The sequence below is a fragment of the Halichoerus grypus genome, chromosome 4 (genome assembly GCF_964656455.1).
Source record: "Halichoerus grypus chromosome 4, mHalGry1.hap1.1, whole genome shotgun sequence".
NCBI lineage: Eukaryota > Metazoa > Chordata > Mammalia > Carnivora > Phocidae > Halichoerus > Halichoerus grypus.
Window position 1 is genome coordinate 31,216,010 of NC_135715.1, and position 20,479 is coordinate 31,236,488.

A 20,479-nucleotide genomic window follows, 5' to 3' on the forward strand; every position below is an offset into this window, starting at 1 on the left:
ACCACACCTGGAATCTGGGTTCGGTTGCTGAGCCGGCTCTTGACAGACAGGGAAACCATACTATAGGACCCAGGAGAAGCCTAATGTTCATTGGCCAAATCACATAGTTTAGGTGTGGTACATTATTCACGCCCTGCACCTGCTTCAGGAACTGCCTCCAACAAAATGAAAACCTAGGTTGTCCTCCTAGCTAATTTCAAAAACCAAAATCCTCCTTCCACAAACCAATGCTTCTCATTCCTGTCAACTGCCATCCAAACACTGGCTTCTGCAGACGCACATTCAGTGAGCAGAATCAGCTTGAGCTTCCCTCTTCTCTTTTAGGAGGCTGAGCTTGGGAAGATCTCACGGGGACTCTACCGTCTCTTCATTAGGACTCTCGGGGAAGAGAATGGGCTGCTAGCACGCCAACACACGTTCAAGCACTTGTACACGCTGGCACCACCTCATCTGTAGCGAGAGAGGGCCTCCTGAAAACTCACCTCCCTAACGGCTGGTGAGGAACCAGAAGATAGCGTGCCCCTTGGAGAAAGACAGTTACTCCTGTCCCATATGGAGAAGCTCATCCCCACGGGAAAAGACAGGGTGGCCCAGCAAAGTGAGAGGGAATGATAGAGAAGCCAGGATGAAGAAGCTAAATTCAACAGCATGGATTCTTGGAGAGTGAGGGGGTTTAGGGAAAGGGTAAGCAAATGTATGGCAAAAGAAAAGCAATACTGACTACTAGGGACTAAGGGACATTCAAAACAAAGTATTTGTAGAGATGAGAGGTTATTTTAGTGTACTATAAGTAGAAGGCAGTGTGAACTACGCAACTGAAAGTTGAAATCCATGATTGGTTTTTTTTTTCTCCCAAGATTTTATTTAAATTCAAGTTTATTAACATATAGTGTAGTATTGGTTTCAGGAGTAGAATTTAGTGATTTATCACTTACATACAACACCAGTGCTCATCCCAACAAGTGCCCTCCTCAATGCCCATCACCCATTTAGCCCAGCCCCCCCCCACACACCTCTCCTCCAGCAACCCTCCGTTTGTTCTCTGTAGTTGAGAGTCTCTTATGGTTTGCCTCCCTCTCTGTTTTTATCTTATTTTTCTTTCTCTTCCATACGTTCATCTGTTTTATTTCTTAAATTCCACATATGAGTGAAATAATATGGTATTTGTCTTTCTCGGACTTATTTGGCTTAGCATAATACACTCTAGTTCCATCCCTGCCATTGCAAATGGCAAGATTTCATTCTTTTTGATGGCTGAGTAATATTCCATTGTGTATATATGCCGTATCTTCTTTATCCATTCATCAGTTGATGGGCACTGGGGCTCTTCCCATAATTTGGCTATTGTGCAATCCATGATCATTTTAAATAAGAGTCTGAAGATTAAAAGAATTTGTAAGTCAAAAGTTGAACAACTCAATGGAAGTGTTCGATCTGACTTAGTGGAAAAAGGGGGGAATAACATGTTGGCAAAATTCCAGAAAGAGCAAAAGTGATCATTTTGTTAAGCTCACATAATTTTTAAAACCTATACTATCTCATTACTCAATTATTCAAATTAACAGTTCTAAAACTGGCCTTCAGAGAAGCAGACAAGAACAAATGGCTTGGTGTCCTAGTACCCCAAATCTCACAGGAAGAAAAGCACATTTCTAAAGAGGAAAAACAAACCATTAGAAATAGTCCCACAAAAAGAAAGGGGGTGGGGAGGGAAGGAGGAGAAAAGGAAAAAAAAGTCTTCCCACAAATTCAATTTGGTTCTGAATGTTTAAAATGTTATAAAATGTTATGACAAAGTTAAACTGAAAGTAAACCTATTGAATGGACAGCCAAAATAATTCTTCATGTGTTTTTTAAAAACATAATAGCATTCTTCCGGTTGACAAATATGTACCTACTGATAAAAGTAAATAAAGCCCCATATGCCTCAAAACCCATCCACCTGATTTAGAAAGAAACCACTTCAAATCTAGAGTGATTATAGTTCATTAGAGACAATAAAAATAGGTTATGATTAAATTCTAGTTTTAAATAAAGCCATTACATTAAAAAGCAGTTTCTTTTAAAGAGTTCAGTGATGCTCAAGACAAACTTTACAAACAAGGCCCACAGCAGCCTATGCAGCAGGAACAAGTTGTATTAAGATCAGAATTGCAACGTAAATCCTGCTTACTGGACTTGAGCCCATTGGTAATTTATTTTTTGTGATTTCAAAAGACCGAGGCAGAGAGTTGCCTAAGGCGAGATACAAAATTATAAAATAAACTTTTAGTATCTGTTGGAACATAAAGAAGCCACACCCCACTCAACATATTAAAAGGGAAGCATTTAGTTTTCATTAATGGAATCATTTGCACTTGAAGCCAGCAAAGATAAAGTAAAAACAAAGGACAAACATGAAACATCTTCTCATTGGACTGTTAGCCAGGACTCCAAGTTAGCTCGGCCACTAACCAACTGTGTGGCTTTGGAAACGTTCATCAGCCTTTCTGGCCCCATTTTCCTCATCTGTGAAATGAGTAGTTTCTGGATCTGTACCCCATTCCCTAGGGCACACAGCTCTCTGCAAGAGGAGGGAAGCCCGCCCTCTCTAACCCAACCCTCAATACTTCATGTCAAAAGCCTGCACCAAGCTTCTGCTCTTCTACATACTGAGGACCAAAAGTGGCTTCACAAAAACAAAGCAAAAGGAGATCAGCAATAGCTCCTTTCAGAGTCATTTATCTAGGACATGAATAAAAGCAGACTATTTAAACAGACAAGGCAAGATGGCTTAAGATTTTCATATTCTCCCCCAAACCCTCTCCACCCCTTAGCCTTGAATCAATTACAAAGTTAATCATAACAGGTGGAGGGGGCGAGTGTAAATTAGAGAGAGATTAGTGAGTCAGGAACACTATTTGCTCCCAACTGAGGAAAGATAAGGAATCCACAAAAATTTACCAATATTCCCAGGTTTATATTAGTCCACTGGGGTACCTCTATTGATTATCTACCACTACAGAGATAGTTATCCCAAAACTTAGCAGCTTAAAACAATAGACATTTATGATACCACAGTTTTTGAAGGTCAGGAATTCAGGAGTAACCCAAGTTGGATGGGTCTGGCGTGGAGATCTCTGACTAGGTTGTAGATGTTAGACCAGAGTGTAATCATCTAAGACCTTCCTGGGGCTTGAAGAAGCCACCTCCAAGATGATACACTCAGAGCTGGCAAGTTGGGGCTGGTTATTGGCAGGAAGCCTCAGTTCTTTAGCAAACAGACATCTCCATTAGGCTGCCGGACAGAATGAATGATCCAAAAACAAGTAAGATGGCACCTGCAGTATCTCATGGCCTATCTCTTCAAGTCCTATATCACTATTTCCTCAGTATCCAGCCCTATTCAATGTAGGGAGGACTACATGAGAACATAAAGAGCAGGAGGTGGGATCACTGAGGACCAGGTACCACAGTTCACTACTCTCTAGCCCCAAGGATTCATGTCCCTCCCACATGCAAAATACACTAACCCTTTCCCAAAGCCCTGGAAATGCTACCCCCTTTACAAGGTGAGCTCAAAGTTTGGAATCTCATCTAAACCAGATCCAGGTTTACACGAGGCTCCTCACCTGTAGATCCTTAAGGATAGCCCTCAAATACAGTTCCTCTCAATGTGAATGTCAGTGAACTAAAGTGACAAGTTACCTTCCCCCCACCCCCCACATCCAACATAGAGTGGTGTTGGGTAACCTCTAGACTTTTCTAGTTCAAAGTGTGGAGAAATTAAGGTACACAGGAGTCACTGATCCACAGAAACTCTGCAAGGCATAGATTGGTAGGTCCTTCATTAGGATTCAAGGCCAGCAAACACCTCATGGATTTTTGCTTTACCCTCTGGACTCTTGATTCCACCTTACTATCACCTTTTACTTCCTTGAAAAGTAGCTTGTGTTCACAGGTATGTAGCTCTTTCAGTCGGCTTCCTCCCTGTAAAAGTTCAGGGAACTAAAGGTCTTTTAATTTCGTAATCCTCTGTCCTTTTCAGTCTACTTCTACAGTGCTTCTGCAAATACAATTCCCTCAATACTTTTATGAGTCCTGTTGGACTTAAACTCATTAGACAAAAGCCACACCCACAAATCCCTTTAAGAGAAGCCCTTCTCCGTCTTGGTCTGCTGGGATGACAGAGGGATATCACCTTTATGCTCTTAGAAGACCTACTGCCTGACAGGATAGACTTCCAAGGTACTACTTTGGATCTTTCCAAGATAAAGGATTTTACAGCCTCAGCCTCAGCTTCACCTTCAGACCTTGTTTTCCTGCCAGTGCACCAAGGCTGATTTTTGTCTGAAAGCTATTTCTCAATTTTAGTGTCATTTGCTGACTAAAGAGGCTGGCAATTTTGAAAACCAGCAATTCCTGTGCCTCTCTAGTTTATCATGTTATCCTTTGCTGTCCCACATTTTATTCTCACTAGGAAGAGGAAGTCAGGCAGCACTTTCACACGCCATCTGGAAGTCTCAGTCAGAACACCTAATTAGGTGTGATGTATAGGTACCAGGGAGTGTCAGGTGAGAATCATTGGGACCACTGTAAAAGTTGGCTACCATACTTATACAAAGAACAAAGAATAGTCATCAATTTGAAGAAGGTAAACTGTTCTAGAGATGTTGAGTTTCAGACATCTACATCAAGATGTTCATCTAATGGTAAATTGGGTTTGGAGCCCATGAGAAATATTTGATCTTAAAATATGGTTTGGGGAAATCAAGCACACATTGGTAGTAGCTGAAATGAAGGATGTGGATGAACCCTCTTAGAAAAAAAAGCATAGAAAAAGAAGGATTCACAATAAGACACCAATATTTAAAGGATAGTTTTAAAACAAAGAAAAGAAAGAAATATCTAGCAACCAGAACTCAGAGGAAAAGCAGAACTGCAGAGTGTTACGGAAAACAAGGGAAAGGAGTTTCAAGACAGGAGAGTCAGATGCTACAAAAATCTTCAACAAGGATGAAAAGCGTTCAAAGAATTTGACAATCCAATGGAGAATCTTTAGCGAGTATAAATCCTAGGGCGCTAGGGACTAAATAAGTGACACTGAAGATCAGCCACTTAACACCAGTGCAAAGCCTACACCAAGTGCAAGAGCTCCCTTCTCCTGTCATCCTGTCTTCCATCCTACTGGAGACTCCCATTACTCCTTCCAAAGCTGCCATCTCTGGCCCCTCCAGGGTTAGGATGCTCGGACTCTGAAAGGAGATGTGGTAGGGAGAGCAGTTCGCACTCTCATTCTCTGGCTCCAAAGGTAGGATCATCTTTCTACTTCCTTCCAACACTTCCCAGTTGTAACATGAACACAATTATTCATTTCTATGCGGTCTTAACACCCCTCTGTCTCCTTTACACATCCTGAAGAGAGTCATGAGAAGGAGAATGCGAGGCCAACATGAATATTCTAACACTAGACCCAGAGGTAACATGGGTCTTTCATGACATGAACCCTTCCAGAGCCTTTAATCCCACTTTCTTTCCCCAAGCACTTATCCAGTACCATAGTCTCGTGTCATTTTAGCAGATCGCTTTGCTCTCCTATCAGGGATGGAAGTAGCTGAGGAAAGTGTCGAGGGCCCAGAGTTGATTTAATATATTTTAGATTTATTTTTTATTTATTTTTATTTATTTGACAGAGAGAGAGATAGCGAGAGCAGGAACACAAGCAGGGGGAGTGGGAGAGGGAGAAGCAGGCTCCCCGCTGAGCAGGGAGCCCGATGTGGGGCTCGATCCCAGGACCCTGGGACCATGACCTGAGCCGAAGGCAGATGCTTAATGACTGAGCCACCCAGGTGCCCGATTTAATATATTTTAGCAAGCTCCTAAATATCAGTCAATATTAGGGCTCTCTCATTTTGTTATATTTTTCTCCTCATCGCATGCCCCCATTCACTCCCATTGCTGTTCACTAAAAGGCATTAAGAATGTACCCTAAAGAATTCAAGAGTTCCCCAGACAAGTACATGTACGTGCACATTGATAGCAGCACTATTCACAATAGTCAAAAGGTAGAAACAACTAAAACATGTACATGAACAGAAACAGATAAACATATTGGGATATATTCATACAATGGCATATTATTCACCCATAAAAATAAAGTACTGATACATTCTACAGCATGAACCCCCAAAACATGATGCTAAGGAAAAGCTAAACACACAAATGTTACCTACTCCATTTATGTGGAATATCCAGAATAGATCAATCCTTAGAGACAGGATGCAGACTTGTGGCTGATAGGAGTTTGGGGAGAGGGAGGATGGAATAGGAAGATGTTTTACTTGGGAGGGATGGAAATGTTTGATGGCTGCTCAACACGGAATTGTTCACCTTAAAATGGCTACTTTTGTTATGTGAATTTCACCTCCATAAATTATTTTTTAAAGGTGCCTTCTATAATGTGCTTAAAAATCTAAATGTCCTTTAAAGTGCAGATTCACTTATGTATCTCATTTACATAAGTGGCATTATGGTATACATTTTTCTCTTTCACATTCAACCATTTTTGTTACACAAAAGTCTAAATCCTCATTAAAGTCTATGCTATACCTCCCTAGGATCTTTCGCTGAACAAAGTCATTTTCATTTTTACTTGGAGGAAGTTAAAAAATGTTTCTTTTATATATTCCTCTTAAATATATCTTAAATGATAAAATTTCAAGACTTCTAACTTACAGAGGGAATACTTTGTATCAAGAAACCTTAAATGTCACAGCAAATGGGGAATGTCTACTCACAGTATCAAACCAGTTAGACCTACTTCTGCAAAAATTTCCTGAGTGTAGAGGATCAAGAGCTGTCATCAATAAAAATGGGTTCTTTAAATAAAGACAAAGAGATTTATTACAGAAGCCCTGACTAAGATCAAAATCGTAACCAATTCTGAAAAAGAGTATAGGCAAAAGGGCCATACAGTCACCACCTTAAACCAAAGCTGCCAGAATGACATCACCTGGACGTGGGCCCCATCCGTGAACCAAATGTTCCTTGTGTGCTCACTCTGGCCTTTCTATGCCTATTTCAGGCAAGATTTTTTTGATTAAAAAAAGAGAGCACATCATCCAATTCCTCTGAACCTGGGCACATGGTGGTGCAGATCAATTTATCTGAAGGCCAAGAGACTTGGTGACCTCAATTCCTTTTCTATTTATAATATAGCACCAAAGCCCCTGTCTCCTGTCCCTAGAGTTAACAGTGACAAAAATTTAGAAGTATATGCCAACAATCAAGAGGTTGTAACCACTGTTTGAGGCAGAGAAACTGAACTAAGTCTCTGTGTAAGAATAACAGTCCCCAGTCAGCCACATCAGAATCTCTCGAGGGAGCATACAATCACCTCGTAGGTGAGGCTCATGTACACAAATGGGCAACAGCTGTCCCAGCCTCCTGGTACTCGACATGGGGTCCACATGCCATCAGCATCACTTGGGAGCCTGTTAGAAATGCAGACTCTAGCTCTACCCTAGACCCACTCAGTCAGAATCCATATGCTAAGAAAATCCTCCAGGTGATTTGGATCTTTGCAGACATAGTTTTCTGGCCAATAACAAAATAAGGAAAATATTTCCAACTAGGATTTACAGCAGGGTTTCTCCTTAGGATGAGCAGCAATCACCTGGGGATTACGGAGCTCACCATTAGGCCATCCCCAAAAGTACTCAAATTCCATTCTTGTGATATACTAACTGTGATCATTCAAAATTATTTTAAAGCAACTCCCAAGCGCTGGAGTGACTATGATATATCCAAATGTGCATTTTAGTTATATAGTTTCCATTAAGAAAGCAGTGTGGTTGCAATTTTGATCAGTGGTACTAGCTTTATTATTAGAGGCTTCATCTTCTTATTTATGGCTTAGTGAATAAATGTAAACTGTGTTACTAAGACCTGCAAGGGATAATTACAATATATAGGTAAACACACAGATCCAACTTCAGTAGTTATTTGTGAGAAAAGTACACAGAACATTTTCCTTTGTTTCTCTGCAAAGAGCCTCAGTCATGGGCTGATAGCAAAGGATTTGAGGACAGTCAAGTTTTGTCACATGTGATGAGAGGAGTAAGAACCAACTAGTAATGCTTAAGAGGAATTGCCAAGTGACACTGAGGGCCCAGGGGATTATACATGATCAATCACCAAACGGCTGCATACTTCTCTCCAACACTGCTTGGCAGAGGAGAAGCAAAAACCATACGGAGAGGCAGAACAGAGCCCTGGCAAGCGGGGGCAGCCGAAGGTCAAAGGCATGAGGGCCGTGCTCTGCTGAAGGGCTGGTTACTGAAATGCTTAATCAACTTGGGTCACAATTAACCACACAGAAGCAGTAACAGGTTTGTCAAACTGCAGCATGGATTAAGGTAGTCTTCCATGGTGTTCGAATTAAACTTTATACATCAGAAATGAAGGAGTTCTAACACGTACCTACTCTGTTGGAAGGAAGGAAGGAAAGAAGGGAAGGAGGAAGAAGGAAGGAAGAGAGGGAGGGAGGGGAAAGGGACACAGAATGCTGAAATAGAGGCCTAAGAAGTTCTGTCTGAGACCAGACTGGGGGTTGCCAAAAGTGGGTGGACAAAATGGGAAAAAAAGAAAAAAAACCGTTCTGTCGTCAAATTATCTGTGTTCTCTGTTCCAAAGTAAAACAAATACGTAACTGCTTAAAGAAGCATGTCATAATGATGCCAAAACACATCATGTGAAGCAGTAAAGCACATTTAACGAAGGAAAACAGCACAGTAAAACCTTAGGGCTAGCTGGGAATCCACACTCGTTCAGTGCAACTGCCCCTACCCCCTTGCCGAGAGTCACTTTTACAGGTGATGTGTCTGGGTCATCGGCCCTTGTTTTAGGGTTTCCAGCCCCGGGGACTCCTTGCTTTATGAGGCTGACTCACTTTTAGTCATTTCTATGTCAAAAAAGTCCAAAGACTCCCTCGCTGTAATTGTAAAACACTGATCCTAAATCTGCCTACTTAATACAAACTAAATCTCATCTTTTTCCCACAAGAGCCCCTTAGCTACTTAGCTCTCCTGCCTCATACACTCCACACGTTGCCCCAACCTCACATCTTCTCTTCAAATATCCCTGGTTTTCTCAACACCCCTTGTCCCTCTGTGACATTTTTCAGTTCTCCTGTCGTCCCAACTGGCCCTCCACTGAGTAGCTCATTTTCTCAAGTTCATATTCACTGAGTTCTTACCGAATGCCAGGCAGCATGCTGAGGCCCTTTACACAAATTATCTCCAATTCACACTAAAAAAGCTTATGAAGTCTTTTGGTTCCCATTTTACACATGAAGGAACTGAGGCCTAAGAGGTATGTGACTAACCCGAGGTCATCCAGTAAGTGGTGGAGCTAGGATTCAAACCAAGCAGTTCAATCCCTGAGTCTGTGCTCTTAACTCCTATATTCGTTTTCACCACAAGTGAAACAAATCACCACTAGTCAGTGGCTGAAAACAAGACAAGTTTATTATCTTACAGTTCTGGAGGTCAGAAGTCCAAAATAAGTCTCCCTGGCTTAAAATCAAGGTGTTGGCAGGGCTGCGTTTCTTCTGGAGGCTCTAGGAGAAAATCCATTTCTTTCTTCTTTTCCATCTGCTAGAGGCCCCTTCCTCCACCCTCAAAACCAGCAGCATCAGCCTGAGTATCACACTGCCATCCAACTAATTCTCACTCTCTCTTCCAATTATGAGGATTCTCAGGATTATACTGGGCCCCCCTGGATAATCCCAGATCCACTCCTCATCTCAAAGTCAACCGATTTACACCTCACTTCTCCCTGGAACCCAGTGTTCCCTCCCCTCACAACGCATTGGCTGGTTCATGGATTAGAGCATGAACGTTACTGGGAGCCATTCCGCCCGTGACAACAATCATACCTCCCTACAGACAGGTTCCTGTTTGTTAGGTCCTGCCTTCTTAAAATCAAGCATCTGTAACTCAAAACAGGACTCCAGATGTGGTTAACTGCCCAGGTCATCACGTGATGGGTCACTAACAATGGTCCTCTTGCCAAATGAGAGTGACAGTGATTTTGAAGATTTACTGAGGAAACGGGTATGTGATTGGCAGTTTCTAGGATACAGCAAGTGGTCAGTAAGTCTTGTTACAGGCCACAGGCACTCGGCGTCGTGGCATCTGTATCATACCGTTGGCTGGCTGAGACGTACAAGAGCAACAGCCAGTTCACAGTGACATCACAGGTCACGGGGAAGATGACCTGTGAGTTTTTTTTTTTTTTTTTTTTTTTTTTTTTTTTTTTTTTAAAGATTTTATTTATTTATTTGACAGAGAGAGACATAGCGAGAGAGGGAACACAAGCAGGGGGAGTGGGAGAGGGAGAAGCAGGCTTCCCGCAGAGCAGGGAGCCCGACGTGGGACTTGATCCCAGGACCCTGGGATCATGACCTGAGCCGAAGGCAGTCGCTTAACCAACTGAGCCATCCAGGCGCCCGACCTGTGAGTTTTAATGAACCAGGAGGCTAGTGAAATTTGGAATAAAACTAAGGTGGATATAAAGAATCTGAAATAAAAATCATGTGATTCTATCAAGGGAGGTTTCATGGATAAAGGCATAAAATGCATAATTAAGTTTGCAGATAATATAAAATGGCTGGACTCTTATGACTCTAGATCACTTTAAACTGCAGATTTTTATATTCAGTACATTAACTACGCCTTATTGTTCTAACATCCACAAAGAGGACTAAATACATTTCCTATGTTCTCATTCCATCTTTTTTTTTTTTTTTTTTTAATGAAAATAGCACAAGGGCGCCTGGGTGGCCCAGTTGGTTAAGCGTCGGCCTTCAGCCCAGGTCATGATCCCAGGGTCCTGGGATCAAGCCCCACGGCGGGCTCCCTGCTCAGTGGGGAGCCTGCTTCTCCCTCTGCCTGCCGCTCCCCCTGCCTGTGCTCTCTTTCTCTCTGTCAAATAAATAAATAAAATCTTTAAAAATTTTTTTAAAATAAATGAAAATAGTGCAAGTACAAAGCCCTAAGGCAAACTGCAGAAATTTCTCTCCATGTTTACATGGATTTCCATTTAGCTCCTTAAAATTGAGCATTTTTATCCAACTATTTAAGATTTCACCTATAGATATTACCTGGTCTACTTTTTCCCATATTGTCTCTAACAAGGCCACAACAGACACTTTGCAGGAATGAAGACATGTCTAAAAGAGAAAGGCTGGTAAAATGACTGAATAAACCATAAATGAATAAAATGGGCATCATGTTAGGGAAATGACCAGAGAACAAGCAATGCAGAGACTCCTATCCTGTCCACAGGACACCCCATACAATGGTTGCTTTGGGCGAATGCAGGCCTGCTATTGCCACATTCATGGAGAAGCCAGAGATTAGGATTTTACATGAAATCTAAGGGTATGCAAATTTTGGCTCAAATTTTAGAAATAAGCAAAAACAGTGAAGTCAAACAAAATCCATCATGAGCCATTTTATGACCTCTAGCTGGTCTCTTGGACTTTCCATGGGACCAGCCCAGTAATATGTTGCTTTAGAGCATTTGTCTGTGGTGGACAAGACTGGCTTCCAGTGTTATGTTCTTTCTTATAAACAATCACAAACCATCACTTTAATCATGTTTTTCAGGATGTTGTCAGGGAACAATATCTAAGATTGACACTGATCACTTGGACATTTACAAATCTGCAATCGTATGTAAACTGCCTCAATTTCTAGCTTCTCCCTTGATTCTTCCCTTCCCTCCACCAACCCTCTGGTTTCTTATTTACTATCTCAATAAACTCCTGATGCAAAGACCCTGGCTTCTCTGTCAATCTATTACAGATTGACGGGTATTACATACAGGTATTACAACCTATACCTACAGGTGCTACACGGTCTTCCATCAAAACAAACTCTGACCACTTCCTCCATTCCCAATATTGTCACCATCACCTCTTGCCTGAACCACTGTATTAGGCAGAGTTCTCCAGACAACAGAACAAGATACATATATCTATAGAAAGAGACTTATTTTAAGGAACTGGCTCATGTGATTATGGAGGCTGAGAAGTCCCGTGATCTGCCCATCTACAAGCTGGACACCCAGGAGAGCTGATGGTCTACTTCCAGTGCGTGTCCAGAATCCTGAGAACCAGCAGAGTCAATGAAATGTTCCATTTGAAAGTAAGTTCCAGTTTCAAAGCTGGCAAGCTCCAGACCCAAGAAAAGCCAATGTTTTAGTTCTTGCAGTTGGGCAGGAGTAGCTTCCTCTGACTCACAGGAGGACTGACATTTTTGTTGTAGTCAGCCCTTTGACTGATTATATGAGGCCCACCCACATTAGGGAGAACAATCTGCTTTCCACAATCTCCAAATTCCAGTGTTCATCTCATCCAAAGGCACCCTCACAGACAGATGCAGAATAATGTAATAATGTCTAACTGATTATCTGGACACTCCATGGCCAGTCAAGCTGACACAAAATTAGTCATTCAACTACCAAAACTGTTCTTTAACTGGCCTTCTTGCTTCTCTTCTTGATTTCCTTCAGTCTATTGTTCACACACCAACTTGTGATTTTTTATTTTCACATTTTATTGGGGTAGAATTCACATACAAATCATAAATTTAAAGGGTACAATTCAACGATTTTTAGTATAGTCACAGATATGTTCATCCTTTACCACAGGCATCCAATGATCTCTAATAACAAATTAAACCACTCTCAAAAGCCCCCAGTGGCTTCTCATCATGCTAGGAGTAAAATATGATCTACTCACCAAAGCCTATGAAGCCTTATACAACCTTGCTGGCCCATCCCTATCTGCCTCACTTAGTGACAGACCCACAGTCTTCCTGAACCAGCTTGATCCTGCCTTGATCCTCCCTGTCTTCCTTCTGTCTCAAAAAGTCCCATGATCCCCATATTTTCCCCCTCCCTCACTTCATTCAGGTCCCTGGTCAAATGTCAACTCCAGAAATAAGATATCTCTGAGCACTTTTTTTTTTTATGTTATGTTAGTCACCATACAGTACATCATTAGTTTTTGATGTAGTGTTCCATGATTCATTGTTTGCATATAACACCCAGTGCTCCATGCAATACGTGCCCTCCTTAATACCCATCACTGGGCGCAGTAGTGCAATTGCTGGGTCATAGGGTATCTGAGCACCTTTTCTGAAATACTTCTCATACACTCACTCAATCACTCTCTACCCATTCACTTTATTTTTTCAGTGTAATTATTGGCAACTGACAAGGTATTATACATTCTGCATGACAACTGTTAGTACCTTACAGGTTATTATTGACCTGTTGATTATGCTCCATTAGGGAGGAACTTTCTCTGCCTTATTTGTGGCTGTGTTCCAAGTTCCTAGAATAGTACCTGACACATAGGTGTCCAATAAATACTTTTAGGGAGGGCCTAAGACCCATCAAATGACCAATGTGCTCATACCAGTCTGACATCTGGGTTCTACTTCTTATTTAACCTCATTTGATCTGTTTCCAATTTCTACATAACAAAAGTTTCCTAAAGAGAGATGTTCTAAGCATTTTAGTATCTTAATAAAACTATCATGTAAGATATAATCCTACTCTGAATCAATTTTTCTTTGACTCTACAAGTTAATCATGTTGTTGCGTTAGGAATTCTAATTCATTAATGTTTTTTTTTTTTTTTTTTTCATTAATGTTTTTTTAAAAGGTTGCCCTCAAGGCTGAAAGTTGGCATATGTTCATCTTATATTTAAAAACAAGTTTTGGAACTCTAGGGAAGTGCTCCTAAACGTGTGCCAATGCCATGACTAAGAAATGGTGTCTCAAAATAAAACAGGAGTTTCCTGATTTACAGTGCTGCATCAGTATGAGGGTACTGGAAACAACTTTAAATATTGACACTAAGTTTTTAGGTTTCCATTCTTAGTGATACTTACCTTTACTGGGAGTCAGAGAGAAGTAAGGAGACAAGGAGACTCTTGAGGAAATCACCTAAAATTTCTTTATAAATAACTCAGTTATCATGGACTTATTTATCTGCCATTTATATGGAGGTATTAAGGCATTTGGATATTTAATATCTACTATTTGTTACCTTGAAAACAGCCAAAGCATAATCCCCATTTAGTCTGTTTTCTCGACTTAATTATTGGATAACCCCAAAATACTTCAAAATACTGATGGTGATCCACAGAAATTCCAATATACTTTGGAAAAAAATTAAAGTACAACCACAGAAAATATCATTTTCAATGCATAAAGTGGACTTATTTTTAGTAAATGGCTAGCTTTTATGCTATAATCTCTTCCATAAATGTAAGAATACATTAAATAATGGCAACACTAGAGTATTCTTCCTGTAACTTCATTAAGAAAAAGTATTCCACATTTTTGTTATTGGTGTTCTGTTTTTAAAGAAAATAATCAGATTGACAAACTAGAAAAATAAAAATGGTTTAAATTTTATTGTTTGAGGCATAATTATACAACCTGTAATAGTGGTCTACCCTCCCTTTGAGATAAAAGGATTTCTTTAGTGCAGTTTTTATCCTGAAACCATAATTGAGCAATTTTAATCAAGTTTATTGATATCATTTAACCTCCCCTGTCTCTATCAGGAAATGTAAGAAAAAAAAAAAATCATTTAACTCAATAAAACACTAAGGTCTGATTCCACATCTATGAAATTGTTCCAGTACAGTGATAGGGGAGAAATGAACAACAATTAAAAACATGGTCATTTATAGGGGCGCCTGGGTGGCTCAGTTGTTAAGCATCTGCCTTCGGCTCAGGTCATGATCCCAGGGTCCTGGGATCGAGTCCCACATCGGGCTCCCTGCTCCGCAGGAAGCCCGCTTCTCCCTCTCCCACTCCCCCTGCTTGTGTTCCTGCTCTCACTATGTCCCTCTCTGTCAAATAAATAAATAAAATCTTTAAAAAAAAAAAACATGGTCATTTATAAAATATCTAGCCTTCATTTGTTATCAACTGTGAGGAAAATGAGAACATGAAGACTAAGAGTTAAGGCAGAAATAGCGTTATGGGAGGGGACCTCGTCAATGTTGTCCCCCATCCATTTGGAGATGGGGATCATGGCAGCCAGAATCAGCTCAGCATGAATGCTGCTCTTACATGGCTACGCAATCAAAAAGCAACAATGAGTGATTCAAAAAGATTTTACTTGGTGGAAGCCTCTCCCAAATGTGCTAGGTGGAGAGCTCAAACAAATCTACAAAATCAGCAATAAAATTCAAGAACAGAAAATAGACATTATTGATCTTAGCATTAAATGATTATTTTACATGCACTCTATGATACCATCTTCCCATATCTTTCCATGGTGTCACTTTTTACCAGGTTTTATATACATCAACATCAAAATACATTCACAAATGTATCTTGTTTATTACCAACTAGAGAGAGATCCCCTCTGAAACACATACTGAGTTTGACCCAGTAAAGAGCAATCCTTAGTCACTACTCTTTTAAGCAAAGCATGTGTTGGTTGTTCATCCAAGTCACATTCTAATGTTCCCTGAGTATTTTCTTTTCAACCATACAAAATTTATTCCTGCCTCCTAACCAGAGAAGTGCCCCCTTGAATGAAAATAATAATTATATTCATTCTTCCTATATTATTTCAACTTGGATAAGAAAGGAGAGGAAAAAGAAGTGGGCTTTTTCCCTGAAAACACTCTTGTCTTGAGGTCTCACATTTTGGTTTTATTTGTAAAAGAGCTCACAAGCTCAGTGTCCCACAAACCTCCCCTCTCCCAACCCCCTTGTTCCCCTCGCTCTGGGGAAAAAGAGTAGGCTACATATAGTCACTGCCTGAGAGTGGGTTTTTAAAACTATGATAAAACCTGGATGAGAATATTTAAATTGTATAGCAGATTCCTCAGGTGCACTTTCTATTACTGCTAGAAGGGAACAACTAGATGTTTCAATAGTGACCTTGGCACAGACTAGGTCACACTATTTTGCTGATGCCCAAGTGTACAGTGAGTAAAGATTAATCAGGAATAATTTTACACAGGCACAAGAACATTAACCACTAACAACCTTTTGAAAAATGGCAGTAAGAATGGACCCACAGACTGGTGTTATTTCTTGAAGCAACAATTATGCACACAAGAGAAACGGACACGTCCAACAGCTTAAGCTACCTGGCGTCTTTGCCCACTTCCTGCATTCTATAGCATTCATGAGGAGACAACCTTCCCAGTCTCTATAGTCACACCTTACGCATTCCAGTCTCAAAAATAATCTGAAAGAGTAACCCTTTAGAGGAAAGATGCTCAAATTCAGCTCATATTTTTGAAGCAAGTGTGGATATACTGAAGAGACTGAGAGAGAGGGGCAGGGCGGGGGGCAGAGGGAGAGGGAGAGAGAATCTTAAGCAGGCTCCACACCCAGCACAGAGTCGGTGCTGGGCTCCATCTCACGACCCTGAGATCATGACCTGAGCAGAAATCAAGAGTCAGATGCTTAACTGACTGAGCCACCCAGGCACCCCAAGAAGATTTTTCTATTAAGCCCACTAATAGACACAAACTTTCAAACAAACAAATGATTCAAACCAAATTTTCTAGAATACCATTGCTTTTCTAAGAGAAACTGCAATTGAAATGGCAGGCATAAGTAGATCACTCAAATCTATACTCAGTAAGCAAACTAGCCCATGTAAAGGGGTATTGTTTACTTTCTTAACTCTTTAGCTCCGTGGCTCTTAGTCAGGGATGATCTTACCCCATCAGGGTCATTGTCAATGTCAGAAGACATTTTTAGCTGTCATAACTTTGGGGTGGGGAACATGGTGTTACTGGCATCTAGTGAGTAGAGTCCAGGGAAGCTACTAAACATTTTACAATGCACAAGAAAGACCCCCCCAACAAGGAATTATCAGGCCCAAAATGTCAATAGTCAGTGGTGCCAAGGTTGAGCAACCTTGCTTTAGTAAATACAATTAAATCATTAGGGGTCCAAGACAACTGTAAGTCTTAGGGTTAATAACTTCCTTGATATTCTCTACACATATTGTATTTCATGCACGTTAAGACATCAGATGGTAAACATTATTCTGGTTCAATGGCTCTTTTCACCATCAGAATATCTTGCTTGTTTCTCAGGGTTTTGTTTTGAGGTTGAATTTTTTAATTCCCAAATACACTTTTAGTTTTGCGTTTCAATGAGTTGAACATACCCACACTGGTTAATTTTTTGGAAAACTCTTGGTGAGATTTTTTTAGCATGGCTTTGTGAAGAATATAAAGAATAGAAAAGATAGAGAAAAATGTATTTCTTTAAAAATTAAAACTTAGTCAAGTGAGAAAAACTGTATCTCTAGATCTATGAGAACATGGTTAATGTCTTCCCAAAGACAAAACATTCATAAAATAATGTGATTGTTTCAAGCAAAGCATTCAGTGTATTTCTAAATCAGCTAAACACCTCTCTTCATATTGTCATTGCTCAGAGGATATTCCAGGTGTTTCACATAGGGCCATCTATAAACAGTAAATCCAGTGCCTTGGCTTCAAAGCTAAATACAATAACATGGCATGAAATGGATGAAAGTTATAGCAGAAGGAAAGAGAGTAAGAAGGGAGTGATGGAAAACAGGGCTTGGAGCATAGAAATTGTATAATTCTTACTATATTTAACTTAATGTTATCTACCCCAGAGAAACCTCATTCACAGAACCCTCTTTAACCCACACACTTGAACTCAGTGAGCCAAAGGCTACCGACACTCCTAACCACAGCCCATTTTGCCAAGACGACACTCTTCTCAAGGAACGCATCCACCAGCTGCCTAGTGACCTATGATATCTGTAGCCTAGAAAGACAAGGTAATTTGATCTATTCAGATTCTTCTCTTGGGAACCTCAACTGAGAGACATCATTTCCTGTTTGCAATGGGGCAGAAAAAGTAATCATGTGGAATGTGATTGTCATATTTATGGCTGAACACCAAATTAATGACAGAGTCCTCTGAAAATTCCTTAAAATAAAACACTTCATCTCACTTAGCTTGAAAGCATCTCTGCTCTTTGTTACTAAAAAAGCATTAACTGCATATAAAACTGGTGAATCAGATTAAGATCTTTGGATGTACCAATGTCACTTTCCTGGTTTTAATATTATATCACAGTTATGCAAAATGTTACCATGGGGGAAACTGGGTGAAAGACACAGAGGACCTCTCTGTACTGTTTTTTTTTTTCCCCCCAACTTCCTGTGAATCTCTATTTATTTTAAAATAAAAAGTTTTTTTTTTAAACAAGTATTAAATTAAAAAAAAAAAAAACACTTGCCTATTTATATTAGTTTCCTAGCACTGCGATGACAAAGTCCCACAAACTGGGTAGCTTAAAACAAAGATTTATTGTCCCTCAGTTCTGGAGGCTCAAAGTCCAAAATCAAGGTGTCCACAAAGCCATGATTCCATGAAACCTGTAAGGAAACTATTCCTTGCCCCTTCCAGCTTCCGGTGGCTTGTTGGCAATCTTTGGTTCTCCTTGCCTATACATGCCTCACCCCAGTCCTCCGCTGTCACATGGCATTCTTCCTGGGTGTACCTGTCTTCACATAGTCATCTTCTAATAAGGACGTCATACTAGATTAGGGGCCCACCCTACTCCATTATGACCTCAGCTTTACTAAGTACATCATCTGCAACAATCCTATTCACAAATAAGGTCACATTCTGAGGTACTGGGGTTTAGGACTTCAAAATATTATGTTTGGGGGAAGGCACAATTCAACCTATAATACTATCCCTTCAAAGATCTAATTCGAGAGCTTACTATTTTTCACAATTGAAAACTTTTCCACTTATTCATTAAAAAAAATCTTTGGAGGCATCTGGATGGCTCAGTTGGTAAAGTGTCTGCCTTAGGCTAGGGTCATGATCTCAGGGTCCTGGGATGGAGCCCAGCGTCAGGCTTTCTGCTCGGTGGGGAGTCTGTTTCTCCCTCTCCCTCTGGGCTCTCTCTCTCTCTCTCTCAGTTGCTCTCTCTCAAGTAAATAAATAAAATCTTTAAAAAATAAATCTTTTACCTCCAAATGTATCAGTCATTATGTTAGTTGCTGTGAACACAGAAATTACTAGTATAAAGAGTCCAGCTTGGGTTTTTTATCTTTCTTCTATACACATCAAAAACAAAGGCTTCTGACACATTCCTTGAGGAATTTTTGAGGTCAATCTTCATAGTCCAACTATGAGTGCTCATAAGTGTTCAACAAATGTCAGTCTATTATAATTCTCTGCAGCACATTTATATCTGGTGATTTCTTGCTCATTTGCTAATTTATTTGCTAGATCCTGCTCTACCACTAAAATGTAAGCTTTTTGAGGATAATGTCCTTACCTGTTTTTATTCCTCCAATATATCCCTATAAACTAGAAAAGTTCTCAACCTAGTAGGAACTCAATTATTTGTTTAAAAAATTAATATGCAACAAAACAACATTCATTTAGCATCTGTATGTCAGACTACCTATATAATCCCTTTCTATCCACATATGACAACCTTACCAGGTAGATGCTGGAGCTCTAATGCACACTTCAAATTGAGGCTTCAAGAAATTTTGACATAACCATCCTGACACACAAGTGTGAGAAGAAGGAGTCAAATGAGGCACGATGACAACTTCAAACCAATTATAGCCCAATTCTGCAACTGCAGTTATTCTTATGCTCCTACATCCCATTGAAAATGCTCAGTGTCCTGTATTTGGGAAATCATCCCAGTTAATGTTCCGGAAATACATTTCATTTTAGTGTCTAGAGATAAAATCCAAACCAGATAGAATTTCCATGCTTGAAATAGAAATAGTTGGAGAGATGTTTGGATTTAAATATAAAGTACATTTGGCTTTCATCTAATCATAGAATCAGAAGATTGAATAAAAGCTCTAGTGGCCAATAACAACAAACCACCACAATTCAAGTATTCCAAATATGAAGGGTGTTTGAAATCAAAGGCTAATTTCATTTACAATGTGTGTAATTGATCCAAGAAATGACAATTCAAAATCTAAACATTAAAGTAAGAATAACTCGAGCCACTTGAAAAAACTTTCAATATGATTCAAACTTTTAATTTCACAGAAGTTATTTCATAAAAATGATTTTCATGTAAGGCTTTATTTTTATTAAACTGAATGTTTCTTCCTAGGAAGAATCAAAAACCAAATTTCTTCAATTTTATTCTTAAAGTAGTATCTTCTGACTTGCTATATTAGTAGAAGTAATTCATACATATATGTATATTGCTATACAGTCATATACATATATCTTCATATAACAATATATGCATACATGATAGTTTTTTATACCTAACCAAATTTGAGACCAATAAAAATATCATGTCATGACAGAAATCATGTCATGATAGAAATGGAATAGAAATAACTTGGTAAGAAAGAAGGAATTAATATTATATATAATTAATGTGTATATTATT

General features: G+C 39.8%; 1 protein-coding gene across 14 annotated transcripts in view; it reads right to left on the reverse strand.

The window, feature by feature from the left end:
• The window catches only part of LMO7 (LIM domain 7), a 200,641-nt gene that overhangs the window by 94,650 nt on the left and 85,512 nt on the right, over positions 1-20,479 (reverse strand). For 2 of the 14 annotated variants that reach the window (XM_036079712.2, XM_078070246.1), the window contains exon 1: positions 8-370. The exons of 11 other annotated variants lie outside the window; for them this stretch is intronic. In XM_036079712.2, the coding sequence (XP_035935605.2) occupies positions 8-91 (84 nt within the window). In that variant the 5' untranslated portion in view covers positions 92-370. Of the gene's footprint in view, positions 1-7; positions 372-20,479 lie in introns of those variants that run through there. One more of the 14 variants, XM_036079720.2, reaches the window with a different exon arrangement.